The sequence below is a fragment of the Elgaria multicarinata genome, chromosome 5, assembly GCF_023053635.1.
Source record: "Elgaria multicarinata webbii isolate HBS135686 ecotype San Diego chromosome 5, rElgMul1.1.pri, whole genome shotgun sequence".
Taxonomy (NCBI): Eukaryota; Metazoa; Chordata; class Lepidosauria; order Squamata; family Anguidae; genus Elgaria; species Elgaria multicarinata.
In genome coordinates, this window is record NC_086175.1 from 1,799,178 (window position 1) to 1,822,496 (window position 23,319).

Consider the following 23,319-nt stretch of genomic DNA (forward strand, 5'->3'; position numbering starts at 1 on the left):
TCTAAAATTTCAAAAGAAAGAAAGAAAGACACAGAAAGCTGAATTTGGGCTCTGTAAGCATCTTAAGGGCCTTGCTAGACCTGGTCGAAAATCCGGGGGAGAGGAGGGGAGAACTCGCGTTATGAATAACGCGAGATCTCGCCCTTATTCAGACGTGAGCCGTGACGAGCTCTGGAGGAGAGCTGTTGCGGCCACCTTTTTATTATTATTTTTAAAGAGGCAGCAACAGCGCAGGAGCCATGAAAGGTAAGTAGGTTTTTTGTTTTTTTAAGTCTCCTTCTCCCCCACCCCCCGGCCCCATTCTCCTTCCCCTACCCACCCCCCTACCCACAATGTCCGATCCCCCGCCTGATGTCCCCCGGCCCCGTTCTCCTTCCCCGCCCCCCCGATGTCCCCGACCTCCGTTTCCCACCCCCATGCCCCCATGCCCCCAGCCTCTGTTCCCCCCCCCGATGTCCCCGGCCTCCGTTTCCCACCCCCCCATGTCCCCGGCCTCCATTTCCCCCCGATGTCCCCAGCCCCCGTTTCCTGCCCCCCCATGTCCCCGGCCTGTGATGGCCACCCTCCCCCCATGTCCCCGGCCTGTGTTGGCCTCCACCACCGAGTCCCTGGCCTGTGATGCCCGGCTTGGGGACATGGCAGTGCCGGGTATCACAGGCCAGGGACTCGGCAGCGGAGGCCAACACAGGCCGGGGACATGGGGGGGGCGGGAAACGGAGACCAGGGACTTGACGACCCATCCACCACTTTTCCCAGCTACTCGTGCGTAAGTGTGGTAGCCGGGAAAAGCGGCGGACCAATCCACACACGCGCGGTCCTGGCCTCAGCCCAACCTGAGGCCAGGACCGCGGGAAGAACCGCGCTACAGGTGGTTCTGGTTAGCACGGTGCCAGGGCGGCTCGAGCCCTGGCTGAGGCCGGGATCCCCTGTGCGTCATTTGGACACACAGGGACGAGCACGGGCCTCGCACCGCGCTAACCCCTGGTCTAGCAAAGGCCAAGGTCTGTCCTTTACATAGAGAAACCTGGATTCCCTCATCCTTAGCTAGGAACAAAAGAGGTTTCCCCTTTCTCTGATTATTTTTCCCTATTCAGAACATTCCCAAAATGGTCTTCCCAAAAGGATGTGGCTGGCCAGCCCTGGCCAACATGTCTGAATAACTTTAAGCATTCTTTTTGGCTGCAATTTAAGCATTTTCTCAGGATTCCGCCATTTGCTTAAATTGTATTCTGTGCAAAATATTAATATTTGGGGGATCTTGAAATGTGTACATTGTTGTAATTTTTTAAAAAAATGTTTATCGCTACTCTTTTGCAATGGTGCATAATCAAGTCGCATATTTTTTACCTTGGGAAGGGCTGCTTTTTGGGAGAAAACTAAGAGCTCCCTGGAACAGCACCAGCCACTATGAAATTCAAAATATTAAGTAAATTCAGCTTAAAGACTGAGGGCTAGATTGCACAGTTTTCCTTAATTGTCCTGGTCAGTATAACTGGTCAACAGTCTGAATTGAATGGTCTGTGATGTTTTCCAGATACTTAGAGTTCGACTACATGTTAAAAAAAAATCCATGCTTTCCCTCCACTTCCCCCCCCCCCCCCACACCTCTGATGCATAAGCGTGTCAAGCTTATGGTCCCTTTCACCTGAATATGCTGCTCTTTCGCTTGTTTGCTCCTCCCCACCTTAACAAGACATATACAAGCAGGTCCTGTCAGATGAGTACTTCAACCAGACCGCCTTTCTGCCCGGCAAAAATGGAACGACCCTTTAGTCTGGCTCTTTTGGGGGCATGGAGGAAGTACAATCCTGTCTCTGTAGATATTCAGGTGTCGTATGATTTTAAAAACCTGATAGAGAGCTTTATCACACCAGTGTTATACTGTGCAATCACTGCAAATTGCGTGCAAAGGACTCCGAAGTTTTCCAGCTTATAATCTGCTTTGACTGTGAAGTACTCCCATGCTAATTGTGCTATAAAAGCAAAAGACTCGCCGTATTTTGATTCTAGTTTTCAAGTGTATCATCCGAGCGGCCACTGGGGCGCAGAAGCAGGATTGGAAGAAAAATTAAACAAATTCTTACAACTGCGTAGTCTTTAAAGATAACCAAAAGAAGTGCAATATTTTGCTACTAGTTTTTGAGCGTATCATTTGTTGTTTTCTGAGTGGTCACTGGGGCACAGGAGCAGGATTTGAAGAAAAATTAAACAAATGTTTACATCTGTGTAAGTTTTAAAGAGAAAGACATCAACATTGGCACAGTAATAGATATTAAGGAGAGCTTTAAGCATACCAAATTTGAATCAGATTGGGTCATCCCTTGATTTTTTATATTTTTTTTACATTTTCCCCCTTAAACCCATTTCCTGTTATGCAAAGGATCTAGCCACCCGGTAGCAACAACAACAACAACGGCGACAGCTTAGCGCTGTAGGGGATAATTTGAGGGAAACAGGTACGTGGGATGAAGCTCTTTGAGACTGGGATGCAAAGTTTGGGTTTTCTATTGAGGCTTGGAGCCAGCTGCTGGGAGAGATCGCTTTTCCCTGCGAGGACCTGATGCAAATCCATTCAAGCCAACAGCAAGGCTCCCATCATTGCACACGACCACAACAAAGGGAAACATGAGAGTTAAGCACTACATGGAGGGTTAAGAGCACATTAAACACGCCTAGGGAAAATAATCCAGATTTTAGGCATTCTAGGAAAGGCTGGGGAAGAGGCAGAGTGTCAGCAGGACAGGCAAATCCGTGCTGCAAATCCGCACACCAGGGATGGCGAGAGTGCACTAAAACTCTGGTGTGATGGAGCCCTTAGTTCTTTCAGTGGGCCTTGTTCCTTTGTTCCTCAGAACTACTGGGGCAGGGGAGGGAGGAGGGAGGGGAATATTAGCCCATCAGATAGCTAACCTCCTCCCTCCCAGATGGCGAGAGAGACTATTCTGTATTCTCCACCTCTTCCTGTTGCCTGGGATGCCGCTGCTGCCTCTTTCCCAACAGGTGCAAGGAATGCAGCATTGGCCAGAAATGAGGATGGCTCCACTTAGCCAAGGAGTATTCCATGTGCTTCCTCCTGGGGGAGAGGAGTGCCTAAAATGCCAATGATGAGGGCAGTGGTGTCTTGAGGCACTCCAGTGCCCAGGGGTTGTTGCTTGTCCCAATAGCTCCCTCTATTCTGCCTTGCAGTGTTAGGTGGGAGACAGTCAAATTAAAAATGAAGGGCAAGTGAAGAAATGAAAAGAAGAACAAAACCTGGCTTCAGCCCTGGGCCTGAACATCAGGAGCTGCAAAGAGAAACTGCTCTGGTCAGCTAGAAACTGGTAGGAACTCTTTAACAGAAAGGCAAACACTTGATGGAGTCTCGTGTGGCACAGAGCGGTAAAGCAGCAGTTTCTGTAGCTGAAACTCTCCCCACGGCCTGAGTTCGATCCCAGTGGAAGCTGGTTTCAGGCAGCTGGCTCGGGTCGACTCAGCCTTCCATCCTCCCGAGGTCGGTAAAATGAGTACCCAGTTAGCTGGGGGAAAGGTAATCACGGCTGGGGAAGGCAACGGCAAACCACCCTGCTATAAGGCCTGTCAAGAAAACGTCAGCGAAATCTGGTGTCCCTCCAAGAGTCAGTAATGACTCAGTGCTGGCACGAGAGGTTCCTTTCCTTTCCAAACACTTGATGGCCCTGCCTTCTGCTGGCGGACAGAATCAGTTTTGGTGCTTGCTCTCTTGCCAGTTGACTGAGAATGCAAGTTACTTTGTGAACCCAGACACCATCAGGTTTCAGGAATCCATGCAGTTATGTCCGTGAAGTTTATTACACATTTTCAATTAAAAGCCTTACCTAGAGGCTGGAATATCACTTCCTCAGTAGAGATGTTCAGGCAATTGTTCATAGGAGAAAAGTTCACTGCGAAGCATACGAATTCTTCTTCTGTCCTTGCCATGTGACGCACCACAGTAAGGAAACGCAATGGGTGGGTATGGTGAACTGAACCCATCTTGCTTATCAGAAACCAGGAGGAGAAAGTCAACCCATCCAATGGGGGGAATGCCCTGGCACCTAGAGGCAGAAAGCACAGTATAGGTCAGGCACAACTGCAGCTTCCCACTTCCATGGGACACAAAGTTATTCTGAGGGACAAATTTATTTATTTATTACATTTCTATACTGCCCAATAGCCGGAGCTCTCTGGGCGGTTCACAAAAATTAAAAACATTCAAAGTATAAAACAACAGTATAAAACCATAATATAAAATACAATATAAAAGCTCAACCAGATAAAAACAGCAGCAATGCAAAATTACGAATTTAAAACACCACGTTAAAATGTATTTATAGATTGTTAAAATGCTGGGAGAATAAAAAGGTCTTCACCTGGCGTCTAAAAGCATATAATGTAGGTGCCAAGCGAACCTCCTTAGGGAGCTCATTCCACAGCCGGGGTGCCACAGCAGAGAAGGCCCTCCTCCTGGTAGCCACCTGCCTCACTTCCTTTGGCAGGGGCTCGTGGAGAAGGACCCCTGAAGATGACATTAGGGTCCGGGCGGGTACATATGGGAGGAGGCATTCCTTCAGATAGCCTGGCCCCAAGCTGTTTAGGGCTTTAAATATTCATACCAGCACTTTGAATTGGGCCCGGACCTGGACTGGCAGCCAATGAAGCTGGAAAAGGACTGGCGTGATGTGGTCTCGTTGGCCAGTCCCTGTTAGTAACCGTCCTGCCCTGTTTTGTACCAGGTGACGTTTCCGGACCGTTTTCAAAGGCAGCCCCACGTATAACGCATTGCAGTAATCCAAATGAGAGGTTATCAGAGCATGGATAACTGTAGCTAGGCTATCTCTGTCCAGATAAGGGCGCAGTTGGTATATCAGCCTGAGCTGATAAAAGGTGCTCTTTGCCACTGAGTTCACCTGTGCCTCAAGTGACAGTTCTGGATCCAAGAGCACCCCCAAACTACGGACCTGATCCTTTAGGGGGAGTGCAACCCCGTCCAGGACAGGGCAAACATCACCTATCCGGACAGATGAACCACCCGCTAACAGTACCTCCGTCTTGTCTGGATTGAGTTTCACAAAGAAACAAGGCATTACGTATCTGGAGAGCACAACCTCACTTTCACCACAAGAGTAGATGGAGAGCTTGATGAAGAGCACTGAACAAGTTTACTCTAAGAACTCCACAACAATAATAAGGTCTTCCAGATCTAGAAATGAAACTTCTTCAGAGTGGCAGGTACCAACAGAGCCTCCAAAGCCTCCCTTCTTATCAAGCATGCCTGGGGTCCCTAACATGGCACCTCTGGGCACCACAATGCCCATGGAATCTTTTTTGGAACCAGCATCTGTTCTCGATCATCCCAGAGTGCAGGACACAGAATAATGGGCTCAAGTTACAGAAAGCCAGATTTCAGCTGGACATCAGGAAAATTTCCTGACTGTTAGAGCAGTACGACAACAATGGAACCAGTTACCTAGGGAGGTTGTGGGCTCTTCCACACTAGAGGCATTCAAGAGGCATCTGAACAACCATCTGTCAGGATGCTTTAGGGTGGATTCCTGCATTGAGCAGGGGGTTGGGCTCAATGGCCTGATAGGCCCCTTCCAACTCTACTATTCTATGATCTCTCAAAATTCCACATTTGTTCACCAGCTCAAAAATGTTGAAGACACCTGATATGTATTCTCACTCCCACCCCTGCTTCTGGGCACCACTGAATGGTTTATATCAATGCATTGTAAGGACATAAGTGAATGTATAAAGGTGCCTAAGCCTAAGGCAGGGAGGGGGTTGGGTGAGATTTCCTTGGGACCATTCTAGCCCTACAAGTCTATGGGAAAAATTACACACAGTGGCAGCAGATCCATGTTGTCGAGCATGAGTACTCAGCACCAAGCCTCCGTAACAATTGGAGTAGAAAAGTGGTACGGAGTGCCTGGCCCCTACACACAGCTTCTGTGACAACTTTTCCCCAAATTGCTTGTTTAAGTTTGATTTTATTTATTTATTTATTTATTACATTTTTATACCGCCCAATAGCTGAAGCTCTCTGGGCGGTTCACAAAAATTAAAACCACAATAAAACAACCAACAGGTTAAAAGCACAAGTACAAAATACAGTATAAAAAGCACAACCAGGATAAAACCACGCAGCAAAATTGATATAAGATTAAAATACAGAGTTAAAACAGTAAAATTTAAATTTAAGTTAAAATTAAGTTAAAATTAAAATTAAAATTTTTGTGAACCGCCCAGAGAGCTCCGGCTATTGGGCGGTATAGAAATGTAATAAATAAATAAATAAATAAATAAAGTGTTAAAATACTGAGAGAATAAAAAGGTCTTCAGCTGGCGACGAAAGCAGTACAGTGTAGGCGCCAGGTGGACCCCCCTGGGGAGCTCATTCCACAACCGGAGTGCCACAGCGGAGAAAGAACTCTGAGATTTCCTACAGCAGGGGCGTTCTGCTTACTGATGTTTATGTATTGAATATATCTTTGTGGCAGTAGCCGCTCCAAAACTAATGCTAAACAATCAGTATAGACCAGAACAACCTGGAACTGAGACTTCACTACCACCTCCAATACTTTGATTAGAAATGGCAAGTTCAATACTGGATGATAGCTGTTCAGATTCATTAGATCTAGGGGTGGAGGTTTCAGAAGGGATTATACCCCCACCTCTTTTAAGGTAGAAGAAGCCATGCCCACCCTTGGAGAGGCATTAGCACCATGAAGACCCACATCAGCTCAAATTATCCAGGAAGGGTCAAGAAGAGCATAGGTAATAGACCTCAAATTCCCCATTTCCTTTAAGCCTTTCTCATAGTTTGCAGTGGACTTTGTGTTCATCTAGAAACATATACCTTTTCCAGTTCCTCCTGAGATGGAGTATTCAGTGTTGGGTCCCAGAACAGTAGCCAATGTTGGGAGAAACAAACAGCTGAAAAAGAAATCAATATTGGGTGTCTTCTTACAAACAAACAAAGATAAATGCCAATAATAAAGATTTAACTCAATAGGAAGTTAAGTCTTCTGTCCCAGAGTAAACTCTGACCTTGTTCTTGCTCTTCCCTCCATAATCCCTATTATTATTCATTTATCATATGATGTTACACAGAAGACTCCCTTTGAAGACTTTTTATACCTCTTCTCATATTGTCAGAGGTTGGTGGTAAACTGAAGAATAATTGGAGAAAGCTGCTCAAACATACCAGATTTTATTTATTTATTGCATTTTTATACCGCCCAATAACTGAAGTTCCCTGGGCGGTTCAACATAAAATTCATATTTTAGGATGATGGGAAAAATGCATTTTAGGATAAGATACATGCCAAAAGGTATATTTTATGATAAAATACATTCAAAAATGCTAAATTTGAGAAAAAAATATTTTAAAAATATACATTTTCATGTTTTTTAAAAAATCACAGATTGTTGTGGGAATAGGACAGAACAGACTTATTAATGAACACTTGCAAAACTGACATGAACTAAAAATAGACTGATCCACCCATTCCTAATTTGTTGTTGTTGTCATCATAGTATTTGCATCAGCATCTCCATAGGTACCAACATGTAGCTGCAAATTAGCATCCTTTCCATTCTTTAATATGAACATTTCTATGCAAACCCAAGAGGCTGCATAATCCTACACGGCAGTAGCCCTAATTCAGAGGATCCGTGTCCTCACTGGGTTTTCATGCACATATATGCAGGCCCTGCATTTGCAAGCATTTCCTTATTCAGCTCAGTCACAGGGGGCATGCGGACACACTTCCCATTACATACTGCAAAGCTGGCAGCAATATAGGAATGGATGGAGAAGTCTGCCTATGCTCATGGGATTGCGTTGGATCAGCTGCATTACCAATTTTGTTCCTCTAAAGAAGCAATTTGCTTCTCAGCTGGCCTGTGACAGAACAGTGAAACTACTTGCCATGCTGTTCCATTGAACAGGATCAGGACTGGTGCAAGACCTGCTGCTGCCTGAGGTGGGAGGCCAAGCACCTGGCCAGCAGCAGAGGCGGTCTCCAGGGCTGCCTTCTCTCTGTGGCCTCGCTATGAGGAATGACCCCTCGCAGTGAGGCATGTCAGCTGGGCAGGCTCTCTGGACAGCTGCACTATCTGCTTTTCAGGAAGCAGCTGGCGGAGCTTCCCAAAGAGCCCAGCTGCCTGACATCTTGCCCTGTGAGGAATCCTCAGAAAGCCAGGCATTGGGCTGGTGGCACTCCAAGGGGCAGTGCTTTGTGCTGGAGCATCTCCCCTGCGAGAGAAGGTTACAACAACTGGGATTGTTGAGCTTGGAAAAGAAGGAGGCTAAGGGGAGACCTGATAGAGGTGTACAAAATTAGGCATGGTGTGTAGAATGTGGATAGGGAGGCATTTTGCTCCCTCTCTCAAAATATTATGAAGCTGATTGGTGGGACATCCAGGGCAAATGAAAGGAAGCACTTCTTTGCACAGCGCATAGTTAAATTATGGAACTCACTAACTACCACAAGATGTAGTGATGGGCTCCAATTTTGATGGCTTTAAAAAGGGGTTGGATAAATTCCTGGAGGTGAAGGCTATCAATGGCTACTAGCGCTGACGGTTGTGTGCTATCACTAGTATTCGAGGCAGTAAGCCTGTGTGCACCAGTTGCTGGGGAACATGGGTGGGAGGGTGCTGTTGCACCATGTCCTGCTTTGTTGGTCCCTGGCTGGAAAGCTGCAAGAGCCCTCTTTATTGCTGTGGCATTTGCTGCACAAGGGTGGCACGGCTTCTATGGAGGAGCTGCCCACCCTCTGCCTCACTCTGAAGTGCTCAGAATAAGGCATAGGGCAGACGATGGTAGCAGAGAGCCACACCAACTATTCTCCTGCTGCAGCCACAGGTAGATGACCACCCGTGCTCTCCAGAGTGGCCATCCATGCCTTATGTCTCAGTCTAAGAAGTCCTCAGAGTGAGACATAGGGCAGCAGAGCATACAGCCCTCCTGGCAGCAGCAGCAGTGGGCAGTCATCCCTCCCTCCCATTGTCCGATGGGGACATGCAATCCACTGTCACCTGAGGTAGCAGAGTCACCCCCACTTCATGGTTGAGCTAGCCCTGAACAGGAAATGCATAGGTTTGGAGGCAGAAGATGTTAATGCCAAGCTGAGGAACACAAAGAGAAGTATGAGCAAATGAGATACCCATATCCTTCAATAGACATATCAAATTCCACAAATGAAGGGTCTAAGTAGGTGGTCTGTGGCTGAAGGCTGTGTGGCGTTGTCATGGAAACCAGACTCATGGCTGCTTGGAGAGCCATTGCAGAGCTATTAGATATCCAGGCTGTGTGTGTGCCGAAGGATGTTTGATGATGATTGGCAGAATCATTAAGTATTACTGCTTCTGAACCTGTAAAAGCAAGGGCACAGTATTAACTTCTGTAGATCTTAAGTTCTGCCATTGACTGGTACAACAAGGGAAGAAGAGAAGTAGCTACAGGAGCACCAGCAAAGCATTTCTCAGCTGTGAGTTAAGGGCCTTGATCTGAGGACCAAACAGTATAATTTCAATCACTAGGAAATCTGACCAGATTACATATGAGTGAACTACTTACACTGCTTTGAAATCAAAGGAGGGAAAATGTCTAAATAAATGGAAGCGACAAAAGTGTGTGTTCAAAATTTGGGTGCTGAACCAGATGGAAAACAAGACTGCCTTTTCTTATGATTTACAGCTTCCCTTCCAAATCCTTGTTGGATTTTACTGAAGTTCAGCTTTCATTTCCTAAGTAAAAGTAATATGGCCATGTTGCATGCCATCTCTCCAGGGCAATTACTCCAATGAGATGTTGCATCAGCCAGGGAGAGAACACTACTACAGTCAAAGGACAGTCAGGAAGACAGTTAGCTCCACCCAATAATTTAATTCTGACCACAATTTCACAGAACATCCTGTAGTCAACGTCTCTCACCTTCATCCCAAGATCCTTGACATGAGCCACTTCTGTGGCTCAGAGAAGCTGTAGACTGACTTGCACAGGGCCCAGATGTTACAGGTAGGGATGATGTTCTGAGACAAAGAAACTGTCTGAAAGAGGCAAGACAAAGGAAAGGAGATCTCAGCCCCATAATCAACCAAATGTAACAGGGGCAGCCTAACCAAAGTATTGCATACCCTTAATTTCGGGGCCTTTCAACATTCTGGTTTGAAGAGACTCCTGATAGCTTGATTGTACTGTATTTCAGTATCTTCATAACTACAACTTTCACAGATCTGGACTGGAAACAGACACCATGCAGGCAGAGAATCAAAGTGTTAATTGCATTGGACCACATAGACTAGAATTGTGTGCTTTGTCTGCCAGCATCTCTCCAATGTCTCAGGCAGAGCATCTTTCTAATCTCTGCTAGTATAGAATCATTTTGGAGGTTCTACCAAGATGAGTTCCAGGTTTTGGGGGACCTTCAGCAAAATGCTTCCTTGGGGTTCTTCCTCATATCCAGTATCCCTGTGGCACTGCTACCACTCCTCCTCCTCTACTGCATAGAAGAATAGGACAGAGAGTATCGATTGGACTGCAATGGCAGCTAGGAGCAGCAGCAGCCACTGCTGCTCAGAGATAAGGGCCATTTCTACACCAGCCCGAAAATGCGGGCTGGTCATGGCTAAGTCCCTGAGTGTCCAAATGATGCACCGGGACTCCTGGGTGGAAGGAGGGATGAGAATGGGTTTTCCCAGGGATTAGTACTCCCTGGGAAAATCTGATTCCTCCTGTGGGAGGTGTGGCCGCCCGTCCCAGCTTCTTCCCTCCTCCCTGCAAGTAGCGAGGAGCAGTAGAGGGAAGGAACTGGACTGGGAGGAATCGGGGGGGGGGAGCAGGGTCAGCCTTTTTTAAAAAACAACAACTCACTTTTCATTGGAGCACATGTGTGCTCAGCTCCATTTAAAAAAATGGTGGGCGCAACACTCTCCTTCCTCCCAGGATGTTGCACCCATATGTGGACTAAGGGGAGGATCTCCCAATCAGGTTATCGCAATATCCTCCCCCCTCCCTCCCTCTACACCGGGCAGGTGTAGAAATGGCCACGGACAGGCGAGAGAGGTGTTGCTACCCCTTTTCACTGTTGCCGGTCATTTGAGACAATGAGAAAGCAGCAAGCAGCAAGAAGAAGCAGTCACCACCATCTGCCCTCTCCTCTGTGTGGTGGACAGAGAGGAATAGAATATACTATTGCTAGCAGACAGGTTAAGCCTAAAATTGTGCACTTCGGCACAAGCCAATGTAAAATGTACTTCCACCATGCCAATAATAGCAAAAATATGTATGAATGAATAAGGATCAGGGGTTATGCATCCCAAAATAAGCTTTGGGCCACCCACAATCATATACCCAAATCTCAGGAGAAGTGGCCTCTACGCCACAGTCTCACATCCAGCCCAATGTTTTGTTGGAGGCACAAGTCACTGCCAAGAATGGCGCCACAATGCCCATTTAACCCAATATTCGCAGAAATGAAGAAATGTACCCCCACAATAAGCTTTGGATCACACTTGATTATACTCCATAATCTCCAAAGAAGTGTCATAGCATCATGTCTCCCCCAACACTTCATTTGGATTCAAGACACTGTCAAGCATGGCACCCTATGCCAATATATGCCACTTACGTAGAAATGAATAGAGAACTAGCAATGTGTGCTTCACAATAAGTTTTAGGCACCCCAAACCATACACCCAACCCCCCCAGAGTAATCTGTCCTCTATGAACCGACTTATCATTGCATTCATCACAATGCTTTGGGCACAAGGCACTATCAAGTATGCCAACAATACCCAAAATATGTGTTCCTGAATAAGGAACTGGAGGTAGAAATCCCAACAAAGCTTTGGGCCACCCCAACTCATATATTCAAACCTCCAGGAGAGTGGTTCCTATGAAAACCATCAGACTTATATATAACCCAATACTTTGTTGGAATGGAAGGAACTTGCAAGCATGGTGCCCCCATGCAATAATACCCAGTGCTCACAGAAACAAATACAGAGGTGGAAGAGCATGTCTCACTACAAGCTTTCCAGCTGGCAGAATATAAGCACATGTAGAGGAGGGATGTGTGGGTATCTTCATTCCATTTGCATGTAGTGTGCTTTCCTGAAAATATCCACCCCACCCCCCACAATCCAAGGATTGTCAAAATGAGTGAAGGGTAAAATTTACCCATGCCCACCATCGATAAAAGGTATGCTTCCATCTGTGGAGTTGAGTCTGCTAGTATGATGTACAGCTTCATGTTAAGGATAAGCATCTTTGACAAAAGATCTTAGGATAGACTTAATCCTGACTTGAAGCAAGAGGAAGAATGTATGACTAAGTGAAGGTGAATGAAAGCAGTGATGAGGTTAATGTACAGGACTCTTTTGCTCAAGGGCATACTGAGATGTCTTGTGACTCAATGTGTTCCTTAAATCAGGGATGGCCCAGCCATCGCCACTTCCTCTCTCCACAAATTCCTCTGGTCCCCACTGCTCCATATGCAAAGTTGGAAATAGCATCTCTCTTCTACTTCTTCTCACTCAGCAGCATGAAAGGAGTCACACCTACCAGATCAGAATCAGCACCTCATGAACAATTTGGGGCTAAGGCAAGCACTGCTTCCCTGAGTCATTCATTCAGGAAAGCAAGACTGTGCAAACATGAGGCCATTCTACAGGGGGAATTTACTCAGGTTCTATCATGCCTCACAGACAATTATGGTACATGATGCACCCCCCTCTCTGCAGAAAGCTCTGTGGGTTTTCATTAGTGCTGGGCTGAAAATTCCAACCATTCCATTTTCAAAATTTCAGGGGTGGTGGTGGGGGGGGGGGGGAATGGAAACTTGGGCAAAAGAGTCTGGGAGAGGTGAGAATTTCAGAGAATTTTCTCCTTGAGGAGGGGCCAGGGTTTCCACATACCTTGTTAAATGCAGCCAGTTGTTTAGCCATTTTCAGGAGTCCAGGAGTTATTCCTAAGTATTGGAGAGGGAGAGGTCACATGGTCTCCAAAAGGCATTCACTAAGAACTGCTGGGCTCTTCCAAATGCTGAGGGAAGGGGGGATGTGGTTTTTTTTTAAAAAACAAAACAAAACTAAAAAATAGGAAGAAGCCCCCTAAGCAACTGGCTACACTTAAAAAACGGTATGTGGAAACCCTGTCCCTCTGTCCAGGGGGGAAAAACTCCTAAATTCTCACCTCTCCCAGCCTCTTTCAACCAAGTTTTCATTCCCCCCCCCCATCCCCAATGAAATGCTGAAAATGGAGTGGTTGAAATTTTTGGTACAAACAACTCTTTCACAGGGAGAGAGAAAGTTCCAAAAAATAGGGGCGCAGGATTTGGACCAGCACTAGTTTTCATGCCATAAAATGTACTTTTTTGTAAGTTCATTTTCTGACAGATTTCCCCCTTGCAGCGGCTTCAGTGCAGTTTGGGAGCCTGTGTGACCTCAGCTGGTTTTGAAGTGAGTTGAGGGGAGCAGCACTGACTGACAGAAGGGAAAGTTGCATCATGGAAGGCTGGATGTGAAGAGAGGAGTAGGCTAAACATGTCTACGCAGAATCAACATGGTCTTCGATTGCACTTTCCTGAGTACAGGAATGGAGAGACAGGTCAGGAGAATTCCTTGGCCTATTTTTTTTTTTTTTTTTAAAAAAGCTCTGCTCTAAGTTTAATGAGTTTAAAAACTAATCACTGCCAAGTGACCCTTACTCCCACCAAAAAATGGTGGACACGAGGAGAGGAGTGGGCTAAACATGTCTACTCAGAAGTAGGGTGACCATACGAAAAAGAGGACAGGCCTTCTGCAATGCATGCAATGCCTGGTGAAATTCAGGTGCCTTGACCTCTTTTGTATGTGGTCACTCTAGTATAGCCCCTGCAGCGTTAGCTGTTGTGATGAAGAGGGAATTTCACCAGGTGCTGCATGCATACAAATGACACCAGGGCAGGATCTACACTATTCATTACACCGTTGTTTAAGTGCATTGTTGCGTCCTCCCTTGCTACGTTACAAAATGCAACTTGAGCCCAGTCAATTGAAATACCTTTTCTTCTATCGTTTTACCCCGGCACACTCTTCTTTAGAACGTTCTTCATTATGCTCATACCGGCTCTGAAGTAAACCTCCTTCTTCCGGTGACTCTGAGCTAGACCTGCCGGGATAAGCCGGCAGGGAGGCGGGGCGACGCGTAGGGACGAGGGAAGCCCTGCAGCGTCTTAAAGGGGCCACGTGCGCCCCGAAAGATAAGCGGTTTTTTTAAAAAATTAAGCCTCTGTCCCCTCTTTCACCGCCCTCCCTCCCCCTCCCCCTCCCCCTCGTCGCGTTGTGCCAGCTCTCCCTCCCCTAGAAAAGCCCTCACTTGTCCTAATCAGGAAGCAAAGACCATGGTCACGAGACATGACTTTGAAAGACGGCATTGAATACAACGAAAGGTTGGGGCACATTGTTAGTTTTAAAACTATTTTAACAGAAAGTGGAACGGTTTTAAAAGTCAGAAGAAACGTAACAACAACAGCATCACGTGACTGCTGACGTCATCTCTGCCAACTTGTTACGTTTCATCTAGACAGGTGTAGACGGGCTCCTGCTGAAATTCCCTTTTCAATACAACTGTTAAAGATACAGAAGCTCTGTCCTTTTCTTGTGGTCAACCTACTCAGAAGTAACTCATTGCCTTCAATTGCAACTCATTGAGCACAGGAGCAGAGAGAGGGATAGGGAGCAAGCCTTCACTCATTCACTGCACCACACATATGCAATTGATAATTTTCTGTTCTACTTGTGAAACTTTCCCCACCCAACCCAGAACTAATGTGAATTCAGATGCTATTTGCCCCATGAACATGTTTGTTTGTTTTAAAAAATGTGCTACTTTACTGGCTATGTGTGCCACAGCAGGAGCATAAAAACCTAAGAAGAGCCTTGAGGCTGTATCAGACCAAGGGTCCATGTAGTCCAGCGCTCTGTTCACACTGTGGCCAACCATCTGTCAATCAAGGACCCACAAGCATGACATGGTGCAACAGCACTCTCCAACCCATGCATTCAGGCTTACTGCTGCCTCTGATATTGGAGATGGCACATAGCCATCACGACTAGTAGGCATTGAAAGCCTTCTCCTCCAGGAATTCGGCTGTGGGGCGGTATATAAATGTAATAAATAAAATAAATAAATAAATCCTTCCAAATAAATAAATCCTTCCAAATTGGCAGCCATTATCACATTCAAATGCCTGAAAATCTGGCTTTAAGTGGAATTGCATGATAAAGTGTCACCGTATAAATGGGGCCATGGAGTGATGGACGAGTCTTCAGCAATTCTCCACACGTCTTTGAAATGGGAAGATGCCTCAGAGATGACACTCACCAAGGGGAAAGTAATGGTTAGAGGAGGCTCTGCCTCTCCTGAGTGTTCTGCTCAGAAGGGGGTTCATTGGCTGGGGTTGACCGTGTGCCCCAAATGACCAGAACCCAATTCCCCGAAAGACACACACACACACACACACACACACACACACACACATTACCTTAAGGCATTAGGCTCAATGGACTGGGATGCGAGCTTTTCGAAGAGCCTGATAAGCGGTAGATGCACAGGACTGTTGGTATTATGCAGCACATCAAGGCAGGATGTGATAATGGTGTCCAGCAGACCCGTTCCACAGGCCACTTGGCGATTCTTCTCCAACCTCATCAAGGACTGAATATGATCAGCCACAGCATATTGAATTTCCCATGATAACTGAAACAACCCAGGAAGGGAGGGAAGGAGAAAGAACATATAAAAAGAGATTGCTACTTTTCTCTGAGGACAACCAGCACTGAGGTGATGTGCACAAGATAAAGACAAAATGAAACAAAATTCCACAACATGTCTAAATTTGTCATATTCTCAGAATTTGAAATTCAGAGTTTAGTGTAGGAATCTCACCCCAAAATTCAATATTCAGCTTTCAGAATCAAAATTTTGATTGTTCTGGGCACAATAAATTAATGAAGTTAATAAAAATTACTAGATTATATTTCAAGTCAGTTATCAAATGCTGATTACTACTGGAATTCTGTTCTCAAAGAGTATCAACAATTAATTACTACATATCAAAGTTAGTCAAAAACTGATTGCTTTGGCACATACTGTTACGGAAAAACTGGAGGCCACACCAAAGTTCTGGTCCAAACAGATAGCTTTATTCGCTAGCGAGACAACAGCACGGGATGAGTCCGCGGGCTGCTGCCCCGGGGACTGGGAGGAGGGGCTTTTTATACACGCCCCTCATACAAAAGGAATACACGCCCCTCATCTAAAGGGACCGCGCGCGCACACACCTTACACAAAGGAATTGCGCGCGCATCTTGGCAGCATGGCAAAACCCGTTCAAACCTGTTCGGCAGGAATGTCCGCTCCGGAACTCAGGCATGCGCAGAGAGCACGGGCTCCAAGGTAAGGTCATAACCAGAAATGATAGCCAGTTCCCTCACATTCCCCCCTTTGATACACTCTTAGCGAAGACACAGAGTGTTATCATTATTACAGAGTGTCATCATTGACAGGGACTGGCCTGTAATCCTGCAAGGCCATTAGGTGCACTGCAGTATGTTTGTCTGCAATTTGCTCTATCATGTCCTTCAAACTTTGTATAATCATTGGCATAAGACAGGGTAACAGCAAGCATAACAAAATTCCTATAACAACAATACCGATCATCCCTTTTAGCCCACCAAACCAACTGAACCATGAGCCTAAGCCTTCAGCCCATTCAAACCCTTTCCACGTCTGGACTGGAACATGGGCTAGCTTAACCATTCGGTTCGTGATGTCTTCGATGACTTTCTTGTCATCTATTTGCAAACAACAATTACTGAGGTTAAATTTCCCACAAACGCCCCCCTCCGTGGCGAGTAAATAATCTAAAGCCAAACGGTTCTGATATACTGCATTTCTAAGCTGGGTCTGGGTTTTGGATAAAACATTCAGAGCGCGTGCAGTCTCATTGGTAATTAGTTCTAATACTGCTTGCAAACGGATAATACAGTTTAGCATGTATATTGGGGTTCTGTAACCGAACATGCCATCTTGTGCCCAAGTGGCAGGTCCGTAGGATTGGATTATTCGCTCAGGAAGCCAATCTTCATCCGTCCAGTCACCAATTTTTATGTTGGTCAGATCTTTGCGCCTTCGATCATAAACTCTATGACCTAGGCGGACCCCATCAGTTAAAGGGATCAAGAAGAAAGAGGGTCTGATCTCCCCTATGGTACAAGTGCCTTCCCAGGGTTCAGGTAGCTCGGAATATGCATATTTCCCACATATCCAATATAATCCTCTGGGGGCTGGCCAGGCACTCTTTTGAATGGCATTTAATCTGGCCTGAAGTGTGTTTGGCCATAGGCGATTAGGAGGTATGAAGGTTTGATTTGGCCAATAGGACAAGACAGTTTGGTTCAGCGTGGTAATGGTCTTGTTAGCAGAACCACCTCCATTTTTAACAGGAAACTGTATAGTATCCATTGCACACCAAGCAAAATGTCATAATGCCCTGTATGAGAATGTCTCCTTGTGTGCGTCCTTGCATCCTTGATTACTAATATAAACAAGAGTCCTGGCTCCAGCTGTCTGTGTCGAAGTTAACTCTCTGTAACTTACTGTCAGGCCAATACATCGGAGACATCCTGGCCAACCTCTGCTCACAGGATCAGTATTCTTGCTTAAATATGCTACAGGCCGATTCCACGAACCCACTTTCTGGGTCAGAACGCCCACAGCTGTGTCCTTTCTTTCGTCTACATACAGGTGGAAGGGCTTGCTGATATCAGGTAGTCCTAGAGTGGGTGGACTGGTAAGGGCTGATTTAAGATTCCGGAGGCTCTCTTTTGCTTCAGGTGTCCAGTCTAGAGTCCCGTATTCAGGGACTTTCTGTTTCAGAAGTTCATAGAGGGACTGTGTCAGGGCGGCATAGTTCAGGATCCAGATCCGGCAGTACCCTGCCATGCCCAAGAAAACTCGTAGTTTCTTCTTGTTCCGGGACTGGGGTATACAATTGATTGCCTGGGTCCTGCTGGCAGCTAAAAGTCGGGTGTTCTTGATGATAAAGCCCAGATATGTCACTTCTTGTTTGCAGATTTGGGCTTTGGCTTGACTAGCACGATAGCCTGCAGTCTCCAGATGTCTGAGCAGAGCGATGGTGTCAAGGAGGCAGGTCTCTTCAGTATTTCGGGGCAAAAGGAGATCATCTACATATTGGAGGACTAGGCCAACTTCTTCCTGGTATTTTTGCAAATCCCCGGCCAATTGGCGGCTAAAGAGAGTCGGGGAATTCTTGAACCCTTGTGGGAGGCGGGACCAAGTGAATTGTCTCTTTCGTCCTGTCCGGGGGTGTTCCCACGTGAAGGCGAAGATTTTCTGGGAATCAGGGTGCAAGGGGACCGTGAAGAAGGCGTCTTTGAGATCGATGACCGAGTACCATAGGCTGTCACCCGGTATCAATCCGATAAGGGAGTAGGGGTCTGCTACTGTGACTGCAATGTCTTTCGTCTGTTGGTTAACGAGGCGGAGATCTTGAACTGGTCTGTACTGGTTGGTGCCCGGTTTCTTGACTGGTAGGAGTGGTGTGTTCCAGGGTGAAACGGTGGGGACCAGGATTTCAAATTGCAACAGTTTTTCGAGGTGTTCATGCATTGAAACTCTGGCTTCTAAGGGAATGGGGTACTGGGGCTGGTTAACAATGACATGAGTGGGCTTCAGATCAGTGATGACAGGATAAGCTGACAGTGCTAACCCTCTGGGATTGTTTTCGGCCCAGACCCCTGGCACAGCTTGGATGACTCGGAGGGCGACTTCTGTGTGGATAGTGTGGAGTGGCGCGCAGAGGCCCATGGAAGGTCCCATTCTCCACGCTTCTCTGAGGGGGCAGGTGATGATAAGTGGCTGCCCCCCAGCCGTGCCTGTGACCTTGCCATCTGGATGGAAAGACAGGGTTGCTTGGACTTTACAAAGGAGGTCTCTTCCGATAAGTGGTATGGGGCAGGACGGGATCAAGATGAATTCATGTTCCGTGGTACAGGCTCCTATCTGGGTCCCTTGGGGCTTGAAACAGGGTGCTCGTAGAACTTGGCCTCCTGCCCCTACGACTGGCACGGAAATTTTCTTCTGGAGGGGCAAGCGGGAGGCATTAATCAAGACTGACCTCTGCGCTCCTGAATCTATTAGTCCCTTAATTTTCTGTCCTCCCACTGTTATTTCCATGATGGGGTCGGGAGGAAAGGGTCCCCGCGGAGGCTGTCAGTCTTCTTCTCCATAGTAATCTTCCATGGTCATGGTGCGGACGGCATCGCGCAAGTGTGGTTCCAGAGGTGTTCCTTGTGGACTGGGGAAGGCAGTTGGTGCAGGGCTGGGGTAGCCACGGCCTCTTCCTCGAGGGGCCCCGCGTCCACGGCCTTGATTTGGTCCTGCAGCGACATTCTGTTGTGGCCTTATGGGGCACTCTGTCTTCCAGTGACCCTCTTCTTTACAGTATGCACACTGATTTCGGCCTAGGACTGGTCAGTGTGGTCTCTTATCTGTCAGTTGAGGGACTTCCGGGCGTAGGGCGGCCGCGATGAGGCTGGCTTTTTCTTTCATCAACTTAACCTGCTCTTTTTTTCTCTTCAACCTCTCGGTTGACATAAACTCGGTCGGCCAGGGCTTTCAACTGCGTTAGTGACATTCCTTTGAACCCATCTGCTTTCTGTAATTTCTTTCTAATATCTGGGGCTGCTTGTGACACGAAGGAGAGGACTACTGTTTGCCTGTTGTTCGGATGTTCAGGATCTATGGGAGTGTGTCGGTGGTAGGCTTTCATCAGTCTTTCAAGGAACATCCCCAGGCTTTCTTCTTTCTGTTGTACTACATCATGTATTTTCTGCATGTTCATCATCTTTCATCTGTCTTTCTTCACTGCTTCAATGAAGGCCCGCTGGTATTCCCGTTGGAGGGCCCGGTGATCTGCATTTTGGATGTCCCATCTTGGGTCTAGTCGAGGTGCATACCTGGCGAGGGTCGCTTGGGGGTCTGGTTGGTTTTCTAACTGTCCTCAGATTCCTGCAGCCTCTTCTAAATTGGCTTGGATCTGCAGTCTCTGTTCAGTCGTGAGGAGGTATTATTATTATTATTATTATTATTATTATTATTATTATTATTATTTATATAGCACCATGAATGTACATGGTGCTGCCCATTAGTTGCTGGATGTCGCTCCAGGTTGGATTATGGGCAGTAATAACTCCTTCAATCATATCTAGGAATTTTTCTGGTTCTTCTTCATAACCTGGACCATGAGTTTTCCAATTAAGGAGGTCGGAGGATTGGAAAGGCAGGTAAGTGTAAGTAGTAACAGTTTGGTAGCTCGGTTGACCATTGGCATCTTGTCCGGGAACCAGGGCTGTGGCTTCCCTGACTAGCAGGATTCTGATGGCTTCTCTCCCCCTCTCCTTTGTCCAGGCTCGGGTCTTTCTTTTGGACTTCTGTAATTCATCAGTCAGATCTCTATTTCGGCTAGGGCTGCGGTGGTGGCTGGGCCCTTCTTCTTCTTCTGAACTGGCTTCAGAGGCAACAACGTGTAGTGGTGGTAGGTCGGAGTCAGGCACATCATCTTGGCGGGGGGGAGGCAATGCGCTCTGGGCTGGTGAGGGGGGCAGAATGGCTGCTTGCTTGGGTAGTAGTGGAGCTGGAGCAGTGGGCGCCGCTGGTGGTCGCATCTGGGGCGCCGTAGGCGAAACATAAGGCAGCGGCAGTTCTTCCGGAGGACAAGGTATGATTGGTTTGTCCTTGGAAACAGTGTAAGTGAGCTGCCTCATCTTTTGGGAGACCACCCTATCAGGAGGTGGGGCTGAATTCCTTTTACCCTTCTTCGCTTGGTTCATCATTATTAGTGCTGCTTTTTCAACCATCTTTTTCACTCATGGTGGGGGGAGCTTAGCCACTTTCAGCCATCCTTCCACATATGGAATGTCTTCTGGGGTCAGGCCCCCCCCTCCACTATTGCTAAGTTATATACTCTGGTGATATAGGACTCAGAAAAAGTCCCCTGTGGTGGCTAGTCTACAAGGGGTCCTAAGCCCAGCCAAGTCCAATAGCACTTAAACTTCATGGTCTCTATATTGCACTGGGTTGTATCAAAAACTTCTGCGAAATGCTTAGCCATGAGATCTAATGGAGTGGAAGAACCTCTCCCCATCCTAACTTTCTGAATTCTCCAGACAGACAGACAAATTAGGTGGGCAGACGGGAAACCAACTGACTATCGGTAGTGGGGGAGTCAGTTAGTGGAAACAATAGGTTCACAATCACACTCTGCCAGCCCACATTGCTGGAATTTTCCAGGCACATGAGAAGCGCCTGAGGACTGATGGATCCAATGGTCAACAATGGAAATCAGGCAGCCAGTCACACACCAAATACACAAAGACAACACCCATCCTCCCAATCCAGCCCAGCAGAGAAACAGAAAACAGAAACCCTTCAGGTTTCGAGGGTTGATCAGGCCCCCCCTTCGGCTCCTGGGAGCCGGCTGAACAGAACAGATTACAGAGAGCCCGTGATACTCGCCTGTTTGAAGCCTCCGGCGCCGGTTAGAAAGGGATCTGTGGCAAACTTCCACAGAGGTTCAGTTGAGTCCACGCTGCTCCCCCAGGTCCGTCCTCAGACCAACCAGGCATCAGCGGAGCTGAAGGCGCGCTCCCGGTGGTTGATGGTGGAAGCCTGGGACGCCGCGAGGAGGCAAGCCGAGGCGGGGGAAATCTCCCTAGTGGGCTGTCCAGTGCTCCGTGAGGTTTCCCTTGTTGAAGGGAGCAGCCCCACGTTGGGCGCCAGGAATGTTACAGAAAAACTGGAGGCCACACCAAAGTTCTGGTCCAAACAGATAGCTTTATTCGCTAGCGAGACAACAGCATGGGATGAGTCCACGGGCTGCTGCCCCGGGGACTGGGAGGAGGGGCTTTTTATACACGCCCCTCATACAAAGGGAATACACGCCCCTTATCTAAAGGGACCGCGCGCGCACACACCTTACACAAAGGAATTGCGCGCGCATCTTGGCAGCATGGCAAAACCCGTTCAAACCTGTTCGGCAGGAATGTCTGCTCCGGAACTCAGGCATGCGCAGAGAGCACGGGCTCCGAGGTAAGGTCATAACTGGAAATGATAGCCAGTTCCCTCACAATACTATTTCCTACTGAAAATCTTTGAGTGGCCTATGATAATGCAGAATGCCAAAACTTTGAATTTTGAGGAGAAATGTTGGGCCAAATTTGTTCAAGCACAGTATGCCTACAGGGAGAGGGCAACTGAATGAGCAGCATTGTGGGAACCCTACCCAAGGTCCCTCAAAATGTAGAATCTAGGCTAGCATCTACCTTAAAAGTATTTGCTTTGGCAAGTTTGCGAATGCTGTACCTTGCTTGTTTTTGGAAGGAATGACCCTAAAAACTAGGGGCGTGGCCACAGTGGAGAGAGAATGGTCGCCTAAGTGGAGAGCTCTGTCCCAGATTGCCGGGGGGTGAGGGGGACTCTGTAAGCAAGCATAAAGCATGTAAGCTTTGCTTATTTTTCTAAAAACTGACAGGAGATTGTTAGCTGATTTCACTGAGGGGAGAAATCAGAGACACTGTTGCAGCTTGTAAACTGCCAGCACGATACCATTGAACAGCAGATAAAGCAGTGAAAGAAACGACCTGGTGAGTGATTGCCTGTGCCAAAAGCAGTTTCAGATTACTGATAAACATCTTTAAAAGCTGTAATAAAGCACAATGAACTTTGTGGAGGAATGCAAAGCAGCCCCACTAAAAAACTTGGAGTCATTACTGATTTTTTCAAACTGTTAGAATGCTGTGGTGGGGAGGCTCTAAAAAGAGAGATGGCTGAGAGCGGATCAGACATCTGGCTCCTGATATAGAGTCTTCTTTACAAACACCCGCCTCCCAGCAGGAGGATTTAACATTAGGGGCAGAATTTGAAAATCAGTTACATGGCCTCAAATATACACTGCAGGAAACATGCAAGGAACTCATGCACCCCTTAGAAAAAGGAATAAAAGAAATGGGAACAAAGATTAGTGGGGTTGCAGAGACTGCCTCAAATGTGCTTGATTTAGGAATTGCTCATTCCAAAGCTATAAAAGAGCTCCAGAGCGAGAATGCAGAATTAAAGATAAGAACAAGGAAACTGAAAATAGGGGATGCTGCACGAATTCATGTCTTAGGGAAGGAAGACATGAAAAACATTTTCATTTCCTGGTTCTAGACCCTGATCCCACACTTGGAACTCAATGTAGACAACTT

At 47.0% G+C, this 23,319-nt stretch overlaps 1 protein-coding gene across 1 annotated transcript in view; it reads right to left on the bottom strand.

The window, feature by feature from the left end:
• Nucleotides 1-23,319, bottom strand: part of WDFY4 (WDFY family member 4) — a 213,579-nt gene that overhangs the window by 140,236 nt on the left and 50,024 nt on the right. The window contains exons 10-14 of the mRNA XM_063127391.1: nucleotides 15,534-15,748; nucleotides 9,941-10,056; nucleotides 9,171-9,378; nucleotides 6,857-6,933; nucleotides 3,834-4,052 (exon numbers count right to left, since the gene is read on the bottom strand). Of these exons, the coding sequence (XP_062983461.1) occupies nucleotides 3,834-4,052; nucleotides 6,857-6,933; nucleotides 9,171-9,378; nucleotides 9,941-10,056; nucleotides 15,534-15,748 (835 nt within the window). The remainder of the gene's footprint in view (nucleotides 1-3,833; nucleotides 4,053-6,856; nucleotides 6,934-9,170; nucleotides 9,379-9,940; nucleotides 10,057-15,533; nucleotides 15,749-23,319) is intronic.